This window comes from Taudactylus pleione, unplaced genomic scaffold, assembly GCF_031769625.1.
Source record: "Taudactylus pleione unplaced genomic scaffold, aTauple2 ptg000113l, whole genome shotgun sequence".
NCBI classification, from domain to species: Eukaryota; Metazoa; Chordata; class Amphibia; order Anura; family Myobatrachidae; genus Taudactylus; species Taudactylus pleione.
The window spans coordinates 3,701,545-3,716,410 of record NW_028284515.1 but is presented as its reverse complement, the minus strand read 5'-3'; the positions used below and the strand labels follow the sequence as shown (position 1 = coordinate 3,716,410).

Here is a 14,866-nt window from a genome sequence, read left to right as displayed (position 1 = left end):
AATTGATGAACTTGATCAGTTGGGACCGATGTTGATGAATTGAGGAACTTAATTGATAGGAATCTGATGTTGGAAGCATCGGTTGGGACCGATGGTAACTGTAAGAACAAGTCTCAGTGGTAAAAACCAGACTGGTGTGCAAGATGGTACAGGAGACTTGTTTACCAGATCTAGGAACTGGATATAACGGACTGGGACTGTTCAGATACAGAGTACCTGGGAGCTCAGCACTGAGCTGTAACTTCAGCAAGAAGCAACATTGTTTTGGCAACAGAGGCCAGTCTGGAAATGGAATTTATAGGGGAGGATCTCCAGGGATTGGACGCTGCGATCAGCTGGGAGCAGCACTCTGAGTGGAGGAAGAGCGTCAGGTGACAGAGTCCAACATGGCTGTGCCCATACTGTTATTTAGGAGGGAACTCTGGTGTGTAGCCTGTATGCCATCATGCTGGGAAGACACGTTGTGAGCTAGAGGCTGCGGAGAGTAATATCCATGCTCAGTAACAGGACACTGAGCAGATGGGGTAGGAGCAGCACAGACAGACCTCAGCACCAGCTGGGAGTGATGTGCAGCGTGAGAGGACCTTTATACTATCCTGGACAGGCACCAGAGTGGTAAGAAAGTAGTTTTAATAGTCTGGAGCGTGACAGTAACTACTGCAATTATTCTTCAAAACTGGGTGCTTATGGACTGTAGAAGGTGAGGAGGGAAGAGATCTAGAACAACACAGGTCCAATGAAAGCATTTTGACCAATATACTGTATCTATTAACCGTACTCATTTAAGATTTCATTGTATTGTTTATAATCAAACATGGTGAAGTCAACATTATAAAAGTTCTGAAGTTGTCTAAACAGACTAGGAGGTAGTATATTCAGGTATTGTCTTCTAATTTGATCATTTGTCCGGGGTTCATCAAAATGATACTTTACATCGGGGTAGCTGAGATTTTTGGGTGCCCCAATGACCTTCAAAATATAGTCTGCGTCCTGTTTTATGGTTTTTAACTTGCCAATAATATCATAATGGATATTGCATGGATCACAGAGGTTATACATTGGCTTCCAATGAGTATCTGTATATTGAGGGTTTTGTAGAACAATGTAGCGAGCAAACTCTTCGAAAGTAATATTTTCTGTCAAGTTTTTATTTTTCCTAAGCTTTTTTTTTATTTCATTTGCAATAGTTATACTATAGTAAAGGTCCCTTTTATGGAGGAACTTGTCTCTATAGGCTGAAACCACCCTCTCTAATGGGTCTCTAGTGATCATTACTTTGGTATAATTTGCAAGGAGCTGACCCTGCTGAGAAGGAGGGTACGAGCTTAACTTGACTAGTAAAGGAGATATGTGAATGTCGTAATGATTGAGCTTCTCTATTGTAAATCCAAGAGATTCATTCAGTAGGAAAATGATTCTCTTCCAGTTGGAGCAGCCCACTTTTGGCACCTCACAGTATATAAATTTGTGGCTGTGTTCCACATACAACTGAGCAGCGACTGTTTTGTTCAATGCAAAGAACGATTTGGTGAGATTTTTTTTGTCACAGAAAGACTTTACAATAGCCCTTCGGTGTTCATAGGAGATTTGTGGACTGGCTGCAAAACAAAGATAATCATTGTTAGTAACTGAAGACAATGGTTATATATTTTCCCTTTACAGTTTACTATGGGCCTGATTCACTAAGGATCACAATATTGTGTACGCACGCAGTACACAATATCCTCCTTTAGGGGTGCCTAACCCTAACCTCACCTGTAAGTGCCTAAACCTAAACCCCCCTTCCCCGCACCCTAAACCAAAGACTCCCGGGGGGTGCCTAACCATTACCATCCCCTGGGGGTGCCTAACGCTACCCCCCCTTCCCTACCCTAACCCTAACTCTCCCGGGGGGTGCCTAACCCTAAGTTAGCCCTGAAACTAACCCTCCCCCCCCGCGGGTGTCCGCACCCGGCGCCTGGCTTACCCTCGTTCGGTATGCCGGGCGTCGGGCTCCCAGCGTAGGTCTAATGACAGGTGTCGGGATTTGGATGCCTGTCATTAGTACCCTGGCAGGATTTGACAGTCGGGAAGCTGGCAGTCGGCATTTCGACCGTCGGCATCCCGACTGCATACCCTCCCTGTCACCACCCACAATGGTGCTTCCTGTTAATCACTCTGCGAGGGGTCTGCGTAGCCTATGCGATCGCAGTCCTGATCGCGATAGCTAGTTCGCGCACTGCGATGCATACGTAGAACGCAACAATCGTCCAATTGCGTATTAGCAACTGCGATCCATGCTGACTCAGGCCCAATATAATTCAGCCTATGCCTAATAATGTGTCACAAGTTGTATGCATGTGGGTTTGGTCTTATACATGGATTTGGGGCCTTATGTAATAGGTTGCGAGCTGACGGCTGCATCTCGCAACCTATTACATAAGCCCCTTGGTCTTACAAACAGATTGACAACAGAGACACATAGATGAGGTTTCATTTAAAATAAAAACCAAATTTGTTAGCATTCATACAGTAAAAAAGGGTCTCAGTAGAGATTTCAGATGCATGTACGCAGAAGTATATTGAAACTGTATTGGGTGTTCATGGGCGGTGACTGGGTGCTGAAATGGAGGTAGCTATTCAGACGCGAGGTGATTGTCCATCTTATGGGTGTGTTATAGGAGTGTTGTGGGTGTGTCACTGAAGTGGTTGTTTACACAGACGCTTAATCACTCACATTTGTGGAGCTCCCTGGGACTGCAGGAGGTTAAGAAATGAGGCAGCAACAGCTCAGCCTCGCTTGTGTATAGTCAGACACTGCTTGCAGAGCTGGGGGCAGGGCCAAACCACGGGCAGTAAGCTACACAGAAATAGAGCTTATAGAGGCATGCCTCTGAGTATGGGTGGCGTGCCTTGAGCACTGATGAACATCTTGGATGTTTCCTGTGACCAGGAAGTGCACTGCAGTGTTTAGAGATTGGAGCTCAGCAGCAAGAGAAGACTCAGTGATGCAGGTAGGAGAATCAATGGACACTGAAGTTTAGTGTAGTGGATGGAGAGTTACAGTGAGTAGTGGGTGAGACAGGCTTCCATATACTCAGACCCAACCCCATGTGTGCCTCCCCAGCAACTGACCTCATCGCACATCACTGCATTTATTCAGGATCCAATCAGCAAACAAGAACAGCAAAACTGAAGTAGACCTGGCATTCTTTCCTCAGTACCCAGACTTCCCTATATTGCCATCTACTATAAACTAGTAATTTGCTTATAGTTGATGGCTTAAAACTAAAAAGAACTGAGTTTTGAATACACCGTAAAACAAATAATAGAATAAAGACAGAGATAACAATATTTGACAAATTTGAGGTCACAGCATTTGGTAATAAATTTTAATCCAACTGGTGTAATTCGGGATGGCAAGAATGCACTGATCATTGACCACAGCCAATCCATAACTATAAATTACAAAATAAGGGCAGGATTAAGCCCACCCATGTCACAACCTGGGTACCTAAGAACCTACCGGCCCTAAGACAGAGGCCAAGTCTACCCCTAAGGAGTGGGCCTTCTTGGCCAAATCAAAGGAGAAATGCCTAGCTCCACAATCTTAGGGGTCAATTTATCAAGCAGTGAAAAGTGTGGAGAAGTAGACCAGTGGAGAAGTTGCCCATAGCAACCAATCAACTCCTACCTATTATTTTATAGACTGTACTTGCTAAATGCTACTTCAAAGCTGATTGGTTGCTATGGGCACCTTCTCCATTGATCCACTTCTCCACATTTTTCACTGCTTGATAAATAGACCCCTTAGGGCTTTATCACCATACTGCATCTCTTCTGAAAAAACAAATGAAGCATTAATGGCAGACAAACAATGAATAGCAAAAATGTGTCTGTGTGAGGGGGGTGGGGAGATGGGGTGAGAATCCCAGTAGGAAAAGAAGCAGACTAATATGCCACAGAGCAAAATTATGATTGATATCAGCAGACATTCATCACCCTAATGCTCAAATGGTATTCACTGAACAGCAGCAGCCAATCACTATGCCTATTCTAAAGGAATGGGTTTTGTAGTCATCAGGAGACAGACCCAAGACAATTAAACAAAGCTTAAATACTGTGCAAAATGGAAGCTTTATGAACGGACATCAGTATGGAGCAAGAACTGAACTCCAGCCCCCCATTACTGGGTTGCACACGTAAAAATAAAGAGGACACATGAACTGAACAAATTAAAGGGGACATACAAGGTTTCAGAGAAACCCACTGTCCCCCAGGGCCGGAGTCACCAATAGGCAGCTGCCTAGGGGCGCCAGTCCCTGGAGGGCGCCACTCACCACCCTGTTGTGTTAGTGAGTAGTGACAGACAGTGATGGCCCCTGTGTACAGTCTGAGCAGTGGCCGAAGCACTTGTAAAGCCAGCCGCAGCCACCGCTCTGTCAGTGACTCAGACCCGCTCTGATTCAGACCCGCTCGCGAGCGCTGAGCGCTCGCAAGCGGGTCGATGTTGCCCAAGTGCGCATGCGCATGACGGAGGCGGCTCCATCGTGCGCATGCGCGAGACCCGAATAACGACGGCCAAGCCGCCGTTATGGGTCTCGCACCAAAGGGGGCGTGCTGTCGATGTTGAGTGACAGCACGCCCCCTTTGGTGGGCGTGCCGGGGGTGTGGCTGCCCAGACGGAGGCGATCCCATGGGAACGCCTACCGTCTGGGGCCGTCCCCACTGACATCACTAGTGATGTCAGTGGGAGTGCTTTTGGCTCTGATAGAGCCAAAAGCACTCCAGGGCTTGCGGCAGCGAGACCCTACTGCAGGGTCTCGTCGCAAGCCCGATGGTCGCGATGGTCTTGACCATCGCGACCATCATTTTGGCTGCTCGCTATAGCTGTGGGTGGTCACCCACAGCTATGCGAGCGGCCAGGAGGCCTCTCCAAATAGAAGAAGGCCGGCCCTGATTCAGAGCGAGCGCTCTGTCAGAGCGTCTGGCTCTGAATCAGGGCCTCTGTCTCTTCATTTGCCGGCCCCCGCAGCCACAGCGTCTGGTGGGTTCAGGCTGCCTGCTCAGTATCAGTGCTTCGCCCGCCCCCCCTAGCTCTCTCTATATTATTGTAACCTCACTGGGTCCACTAACGGTTATACTGTATAATAGAGTTCTAAGCTGTCCAGCAAGGTCCAAGCAGGAACCCAGTAGAATTGGCCACAAATAGTGTAGAGAATACAGGAAAATAGGTGTTCGGCTCCCAACACTACGTCGTTCACAGACTTATTGAGTGCACACGCCCACTTGTAATATATCGTTCATCTATCGAACAAACAATATCGAACAAACAAATAAAACTCTAAGAGCAATGTGTGCAAATGCTAGGATCTTAGGAAATAAAACCCAAACTAATTGCAATAATGATAAGGTATGATCTGGATACTATGGCTATTACAGAGTCATGGTGCAATGAAAATCATGACTGGGACATAGCTATACCGGGATTTAATTTATTTAGGAAGGACAGAATGGGAAGAAGAGGAGGAGGAGTAGCAATGTATGTCAAGGAAAGCATAAATACTACGTTAATACATGGTATTGAAGAAAAAACCGAGTCCCTTTGGGTGACTATAGAAACAGGGGAGAAAGTGATTTTTCGTATAGGGGTGATCTACAGACCACCAGGTCAGGAAGAGGAACTGGACAATAAACTAATAGATCTGAATACTTGAATAAGTTTGAGGAAAGATAAGCACCCTGTTTAGGATGGAATATTGCTAGTTCACCAGGGGTTAAGGAGAAGAGGGGGCGTAGCCAGGATTGTGTCCATCAAAACAATAGCCTATGGCATCAATAAAGGGCAGGGCCCCTACTATGCATTATAAATAGCCTGGAAGAGGAGCCATCTTCCTCTTTTCCAGTTCTGGAACCAGGCTGGGCTGAGTATCACCATTTATTAGTGCATTTGCTGTCCTCCTGTGCTCTGCTGTGTTTTTCATTAGCTGTTGCTTTACTGCTCTCCCTCCTTGTTTCCACTTTCATTTCCAGCCAGTTCCCCTATATCCTTCAGTAAGCAGACACTTTCCCTCCCCCCTTTCCCCAGCAGCAGCAGCAGCAAGCTTCATATAATTTCACCCTTGCAGATAAAAAGTGCTTTTTAATAAAGTGCAAATTTAAACAGCAGCTCATCTGCCAAAAAATGTTTTAATGTGTCTCATTGTAAAAGTAGGATTTGGGCACTTATTACAGATTTATATAAAAAAAAAAAAAATCACATTGTTTATCATTTTATAAGATTTCCCATAATCACCCCTTTTTATGCTCCCCCTACACTACATGTCAGCGCTGTTACACAGGTATGCAGTCGGGAATCCGGCGGAACTAATCCCGACAGCCGGCTTCCCGACTGCTTAATCCCGGCGAGGGTTAAATGACAGGAGTCTAAATCTAGACGCCTGTCATTTTACCGACGCCGAGAGACCGGCGCCCGGCATCCCGATCAAAGTGATGCCGAGCGCGGAAAGCCGCATGGGGGGGTTAGGTTAGGGGCTCCCAGGGGGGATTTAGGGTTTGGCACCCCCCAGAAGATTAGGGTTAGGCTAGGGGGAGGGAGGGTTAGGGTTTGGCACCCCCGGGGGGAGGTAATGGTTAGGTTAGGTTCAGGCGGTGGGGAGGGGGGGTTAGGTTTAGGCACTTAGAGGGGGGATTAGGGTTAGGCACTGGGGGGGAGGTTAGGTTTAGGCATACCTAAGGGAGGGTTAGGGGGTAGAATTAGGTTAGACAATACTTACCTTGGATGATCAGGATTTCCTCCTCTGCCGGGATGCCGCTGTCGGGATTCCAACCACTAGACATACCGATTCCGTCACACAACCCCCCCCCTAGGGATGGACATCGATGGTCGATGTTTGCCGTACATCAATGTTTTTCTCCCGATGTTAGTGTTTTTGCCATTCGATGGCAGCATTCCGATGGTTGCTGCCATGGAATGGTAATCATTAGATGGTGTTCCGATGGTGGCTTATGTTCTTTAATTCTTAAAAGCTGTGCCTCCCTTGGATGCTGTGTGCTGTGTCTCTGCATGTGATAGTCTCCTTGGCTCATGCTACTGGGCTCGTTGGAGGCTGCCTCTAGCTGCCTCAGACGTGACCCTCAGTCACTCCCTCACTCCCCTCTATGCTAGCTCTGACTGACTCTCTGAGACAGTGAGAGCCAATCAGTGTGCAGCCCTGGCCCTGCAGCAGCAGTCACTCACAAACACACATCACACAGACAGTGAGCAGGTCCCAGACACATCTCCCAGTGTCAGCAGCAGCAGTGTCTCGGTGATCTGTCAATGATGCGTTTAGATTCGGCAGTTTGCCGAGAGCTGTACCAATTCTTCGAGCAGGCATTGGAGAGGGTGCAAAGTTTTGGCGAGCAAGCTCCCCTGGCTAAAGTGGATATTGAATACATTTTCGTTTAATGCCGCTTTCACTCCGTATCTTTTCTGTGTAAGGAAATTTGTGTCGCTGGAACTTATGCTGTCGATAAAATCTTTCCAACGGGTTGTTCTGTTTACTTTTCCTTTTGTCGTCTGTTGCAGCTCACCTTTGCTACGGTGCGTGCAAGCACTACACGTCACGGGGAGGGGGGCCAGATTTTTTGGTTGCTTATTGGTAGTGGAGGATTTATTTTTTCTTTACAGGTGTTTATCGATTCTAGGCATACCGGTTTCTCGCGACTAAACTGAGGTCTCTGTTACACGTTTGTCCTATCTGTGGATAGATAGACACTTTGCTAGGTCTTTACCAATTGTCTTTGGATAAAGTTAGTGAATTGGAGAATTATTGGGGAGCAATTGCAAGTGCTTATAGTCCATGAATTTTGATTGTAGATTAGTACCCACGGGCAGGAAATTGTCGACGCTCGGACCGCTTCATAGCCAGTATTCAAGATATCGACATTTTCACTTGTCTCAGGACTGGTGGGAGGATCTGCAGGTTTGGTTGGTAAGGTTTACGGATTTCAATGGAGTTAGAATTGGCTACCTGCTTGGGTGGAAAATTACAGATATCAGTTGTTTAAGGATGCGTCTAGTTCCGTAGTTTTAGGGGAGTTATTGAAGGGCTGCTGTATGCGAGAACTTGGCCGGTTTCATGGATACGGCAAGATCTAACTGACAGTATGCTGTTTTTTGGAGATTTTTCCAATCATGGTTGCAGCCGAAATCTGAGCTACCAGACTCGGCAGCAGGAGGATTATGTTATGCATTGATATTTTAGGTGTAGTTCTTGCTATCAATATTTGCTGGGCCTTCGATTTTGAGTTTGCTTAGTCATTTTTCACCTCTTAGTGTGTTTGCGCAGGAGCATGGATGTTAGGACATGTCACATTCCGAGAGTTGAGTATGGTATTTCAGATGTCCTTGTCTCATTGTCCATGGATTGGGTTTTGGGGGCTGGCCTCCTCCCCTTTTTTGCTGAAATACACAGCTTACCCTGGTACTGTTAATATCGTCTGGCTGTCGCACCAGAATTTAAGTAGTTTGTTTTGATGTCATTGGCTTCACGTACCCTGGGGATTTAGTTGATGGTTTGTAATGTTTACCAAAGTTTTCTTGGTTACGAGTGCAAGGGGAGGTTCGCCATTCCATACATACTTGTTGGAATCATTGCAAATGGCATGAGCAAAGTCATTCCGGAGCATCCACGTCAGCAGCTCGGTGTAGCGTTTTCTTCTTTCACAAAGTTTCCTGTTATGTCGGTCAGGAGTGGAGCGCCCCATTCTAAGTGATTTCGCGAAGACCTATTGAGCTAGCAAATTTCAAGGATCCTATAGTTACAGGTTTGGGTATCGCATCGGTTAATTAAGAGGCACTACTCTTTCATTTGGAATTTTGGTTAGCTTATTTAGGGATCCTTTTAAGTGATGGGTTATTATTAAATAAGATGAGTTAAGGTGGGTACACACCTGACAGATATATCTGCAGATGATGGTCTTTCATACACACTGAACGACCATCATCTGTATGCTGCAGCGGGTCCCGGGGGGCGGGTAGGGGCGTGACCTAATTGATTAAGGTGTAGCCACACCCCCTTCAAAAAAACATTTGCGGCGCTGGGGAGGGGGGCGCTGTGTGACCCTCAGCTCAACTCACAGCCAATGGGGGCACGATCAGCATGATTGCTCCCCCCCTTTGGCATAGGAGACTGCTTGGGTTGCTGCTTTAGCAGCCTCGGACAGTCTTCCAGTGCAGCCCAGCATGCAGCAGCGTAAGGAGGAGTAAGTAGTACCCGCTCATGGCTCCCCCCATCTCTGCACCCCTGTATAAAGGCATTCGGCTGATCGCCGTATACACTTGCCGATGGACAGATATGTCTGCAGACATATCTGTTCATTGGCTGTGCAGCACAGCCAATGCGATATGTCTGTGAACACGACGTTGTTCACAGACATATTCTCTGTACACACTGGCCGACGGGGGCATGATATATTGGCCGATCGATTGATTGGCCAATATATCGGACAGTGTGTACCCAGCATTAGACATCAACGGGTGGTTTGTTTAAGAATGAAGTTTTCAGTATAACCAGTAATTGTGTCGTATTCATAGATTAATAAACTGATCATCTTACTAAAGGACGATGAACCTCTATCCCAGCTCCAGCACACCCTTTCACCAATACTAGTCGGATTGGCCATACGTTTAATAGGTTACAGCCCCCAGGCAGTGCACGCTGGCTCCTTCACGCCACTCAGACAACGTTATCTAGGTTTACTTTACAAGGGTCTTTCATCACTATTTGATTGCTTTAAATTTGCCGCTAGATCAGTTTGGAACACGTTTTTCAGGATTGGGCGGCAGTCTGCATGGCAGCTGCAGGTGCTTCTGTTGAAGCCTTAAAACATTTAGGTCGATGGTAGTCGTCAGCCTACAAGAATTAGTTTTGTGGCGATAAGTTGCATAGTTAGCAGCGCTTCTTGTGAGTTTTTTGGGAAACCCAGGGGCCTTATGCCTACTGCCGCTAAGGATTTTGAAGGGCTCTTCAGATTTACCCTCAAAGAGGTTTGCTGATTTTCACATTCACATGGGTCACCCAACTATTGTTTTCCTTCCCTTGGCTGGGCTGTTTTTCTATAAATTGTATTAGCCTATCTAGATGTGATTAACCGTTTTTGCGGGTTAAAGAAATGCTAACTGTTGGGTGTGGTTCGTGGGACATTCATGTATCTATTGGGCTAATGAGCATTCTTTAGTAATTCAGGCCCCGCATTTATTAGGTACTAATAAGATTTAGTGGTTCAGTGTTAGGGGCATGCCCTGGGTGGCCCCTAACATATACCCCTAAGAAAGTAATCAGATGTGCAAAGGCAAAAGCTGAGGAGAAAATGGCATAGTCAGTGGGTAAAGGGGGCAAAACTTTTTTAAGTATATAAGCGAAAGGAGAAAAACAAAAGGTGGAATAAAAACTTTACTAAAGACAGAAAGAGGGAGTCTTGTTGAGGGAGACAATGTAATAGCTGATCATCTTAATAATTATTTTTGTTCAATATTCACTACTGACAGAGAGGGCAAGGGGCCACAGTTAAGTTGCAGCTGTAATCAGACAAATGAGGTAGGAACAAGCACAATTACAGAGGAGAAGATCCTAACACAGTGTTTCACAACCTCGGTTCTCAAGGCACACTAACGGTCCTGGTTTTAGTGATATCCATGATTGTTTACTGATGGTTAAATCAAAATAACTGAGGTACTAATTAAGTCACTTGTGCTCAAGTATGGCTATCCCTAAAACCTGGACTGTTAGTGTGCCTTTAGGACCATGTTTGGGAACCCCTATCCTAACAGAACTCTCAAAACTGAAAGTGGATAAATCAATGGGACAAGATGGGATACATCCAATGATACTAAAAGAGCTTAAAGGGGTGCTGGTAACACCATTAACAGAATTATTAAACCAGTCACTAGCTACTGGAGTAATTCCAGAGGTCTGGAAAAGAGCAAACGTTGTCCCACTGCACAAAAGTGGAAGCAAGGAAGAGGCAAGCAACTACCGACCAGTGAGCCTTACATCAGTAGTAGGGAAATTGATGGAAACAGTCTCAAAAGAAAGAGTTGTAGATTTTCTCAAATCCAGCAATTTGCAGGACCCCAAACAGCATGGATTTACTGGGGGGAGATCATGTCAAACAAATCTTATTGACTTTTGAGGAAAAATTACTTCACTTAAAGGGTAGTGGACAAGTGGAATAGCCTCCCATCAGAGGTGGTAGAGGCTAAGATAGTAGAGCAATTTAAACATGCATGGAATAGACATAAGGATATCCTTCAGAAGAAGTAAGGATCAATAAGGGTTGAGGTAACAATATGTTTAAAAATGGGGCAGACTGACTGGACCAAGTGGTTCTTATCTGCCGTCAAATTCTATGTTTAATATAAGATCACAGTTCCAGTATAGTTCTATGGAAATGGTTCTAACGAATGTTGCTTTAAATTATTATATAACACAATGTTAGTTTACTGCAACATTTTATGTGAGTTGTAACTGTGTGTCACTTCTGCAGTTTGTTTGGAATTACAGTTTATTCTCAGTAACTCCCATAACATTAAACCGATTTAAGTTCCATGAAGATGTGTCATTTCTACTTCACTGTACACACATTGCAGGTGCAGTTGTGATCAAAAGAACCCCTGATTTAGTGCAGTTTGTACAGTAAGTGAATCATGTTCCCAATAAAGTTTATATTAAGGCTAAATCGAATAAACGGAATTCTCCCATAGGGAATTCCTTAGCTGGGGGCATGGTATTTGAGGGGCTACATCTCAAATGCTATTGGACGTACTAGGCTGAAATTTGGCATGGACGAGTAGAACTGTCGCTCGGTGTAGCATGCCAAAACAGTTAAAAATTGGGAGTAATCTAAAGTTTAAACTCAGTTTTTTCTTCAACTTCCTGTTTGAGGGAAGGAGGCTCCTTGTCCTGGGAGCTGACACTTCATCCCTGTGTTATCCCTCTAGACAGCAGAGCTCACTGCAATACAGGACTGCACCACTGCACCCTGGAGGGGGGCTGTGTCATGTATGGGTGACCCGTGTGTGTGCACCGGCCTGTGCTGTCTGGTAAAGTCCCATTGAATGCCGGCCAGATGATAGGGGGATGATCCAGGCGCCGGTCTCTCGGTGACCTGCGGGATGTGACACCCCCCTTGCCTCCACACAGATGGTACAGTCCAGGGCTCTCAGCTTGGAATGCATATGCTGGTCCCTAGCAACAAGGAAGGCACCCCTAGCAACAGGGACCGGTGTACGGGGGATGCACCTGCGTGATGTCACTGTACAGGTGTGACCCCAGCCTAGGTACATCAATGCTATACTGTATTATGTGTCTGACCCTCATCACTGGGGCAGTCCCAGGTTTTGGCTAATATTGCTTATTATAAGGGCATGCTCGTGCCCTTATTTTATAGCTAGACTTAACCACATCTTCCCTTTATACATACAGGCTTGCCATATCTCATATATATATATATATATATATATATATATATATATATATATATATACAGACCAGCCCGGCACTCAGGGAAGCCTTCCAAGGACTATAAATGTTCTGGTGCCCTCCATTAGGAGGGAAGCGTCTCAATATACATCCACAGCGAAAATTCAGGCAGCACTCAGAGACTTCCAAAGTCATGAAGAAGATTTATTCAACCTTAGTGCAAATACATCAACGTTTCGATGATATTTTTATGATATGTTCCTGTTTATATTTATAAGCTATTTATATGTATTTATTGAGCTATAATGTTTGTTACTGATAGAATGGATTTGATATTTGATATGTTTCCATTTTTTGTGATTTTTTTTCTGAAACAATGAGTGAGAGCTGCCATGCCATGTTTTGGTTTAATATACCAAACAAAGGTTTGTGTGTATTTGCATTTTCTATGTTCAGCATTGTCTAGTTAGACATATGTGGCATGATGATCCTCTGGTCCTAATGAATTCTCAATACTGCAGCATATTAATATTACTTCACATATACACATTTTACTTAGTTGGTTTAACACATATTGTTATTATTTTCCTGTATTTTTGTGTAGTTGTAGTATCTACATTTATATCATTATATATTTATATATTTTTATAGATTTTTTTATAGATATATATATTTTTTTATTACACATTTCTTGGGTCTTTGAACTAATACAATAATTTTTTTTTATTTTTTTATTACATTTCTTCACTCCCACTTTTTTTCACAGTTCTGTACACTTTTCATGTCAATTATTTTCCTGACATGTCCTCATTTTGATCTTTATTATTGCACTCTTTTATCACTATGTTTATGATCAACAATCTAAACACATACACACAGCGCTTTGTTCATTTTGATTCTTTTTGCATACCAATCACTCTTTGGTGCACGTTCTATTGTTTTTGTTTAGTGTTGCCATGGCTGCAGCCTGCGTCCTGGGTGATCGCTTCCGGTGGACATAGTGTTGCTGGTGCCGGAAGTGCACACGCCAGAAGTCAGGCTGACGCAATCGTGGCTCTCACTCGGCCGAAGCATGGAGGTAAGTTTATTTAAATGTTTGGCTTTTGATGTGTTTGTTTATCCTGATAAATGGGACTTGTTCCCCGAAACGTTGATGTCTTTGCACTATGGTTGAATAAATCTTCTTCACAACTTTGGAAGTCTCTGAGTGCCGCCTGAATTTTTGTTGTGGAGATATATATATATATATATATATATATATATATATATATATAAAATTTGTCATCTACCCTGTGTTATGCCTTCTCTAAAATCCCTCATATAATAATACATTTTGCCTCATAAATAGTAATAAAGATCCCTCACCCAAAATATGCAGAGGTGTAGTGTGGAACCATGGAGCCCGGAGCATGCCTATGCTGTTGTGCCCCTCCCCCTTCCCTCCAGGTACTGAATTTTGCATGGGCATTCATATCCAGACCTTGAGGAGCAGGAATGATCTGATTTATTAGGGGACGACCTTACCAAACCCCTGTTCCCCCTGTGTTGCCCTAGCCCCATCCCTATACTTTCTGTGTCACCCATTACCCACCCCTCTCCTCCCTGTGGCTTTGTTTTTACAGTTTTACCCCACCACTCTCAACTCAACGCACACTGGCCCTCATTCAGAGCCGCTCACTAGCGGCAGTACGCTCGTTCCGAGCGATGTTCGCACATCTGCGCATGCGTACGGTTTTTAGTACGCATGCGCGAACCAGTCAGTGCGGCCGAAAATCGTTTGTACGCTATATAGCGAGTGCCTGCTATTTTGAGTGACAGAATGAGGCGTATGTGGGTGGTAACAGGGGAAGGTGCTTGAAAACGGGGGAGTGGAATTCGAACGCAGGCGTGCTTAAAGGTCAAAATGGGCGTTTTAAGGGAGTGCATAATTAATACAGCAGCGTCATTGACCACGTCACTTGGTTTTTTTTTACTCAGAACTGCTCGCAAAATAGCGGTTGAAAAAACCAACCACAAGAATAGCGAGCAGTTCATACGCTGTACGATGTACTCGATTAATCTAATAAATAGCGGACATGACGTATGGTGCGAGCGGCCAGGGGGCGTTTTTATCAAATAAACGAGCGTATGTTTTGCGCGCTCGTTCAGACTTAGAGGTGGGAACAGACTGCAATTTGCGAAGGGATCATTTGAATAGCCACCCCTTGTTTTTGAACGAATGACCGCAAATAGCGAACGGCTCTGAATCAGGCCCACTGTTTGCAATGTTATGTACTTACAGATACAGTATGTCACTGTTATCCTGCGGCCTGCCTGCCCTAGTAGCTGCATGTCTTTCTGACTGTTGCCCCCTGCACCTGGATGCCCCAGGCCCTCCTTCCTTCTGGCAAATGCTGCCCCCAGTGTCCAGTCATTGATCA

At 45.0% G+C, this 14,866-nt stretch overlaps 1 protein-coding gene across 1 annotated transcript in view; it reads right to left on the bottom strand.

The window, feature by feature from the left end:
- Nucleotides 1-768: 768 nt before the first annotated feature.
- The window catches only part of LOC148525054 (uncharacterized), a 124,791-nt gene continuing 110,693 nt past the window's right edge, over nucleotides 769-14,866 (bottom strand). Inside the window, exon 5 of the mRNA XM_088471184.1 lies at nucleotides 769-1,598. Coding sequence (XP_088327310.1) covers nucleotides 769-1,598 — 830 coding nt within the window. The remainder of the gene's footprint in view (nucleotides 1,599-14,866) is intronic.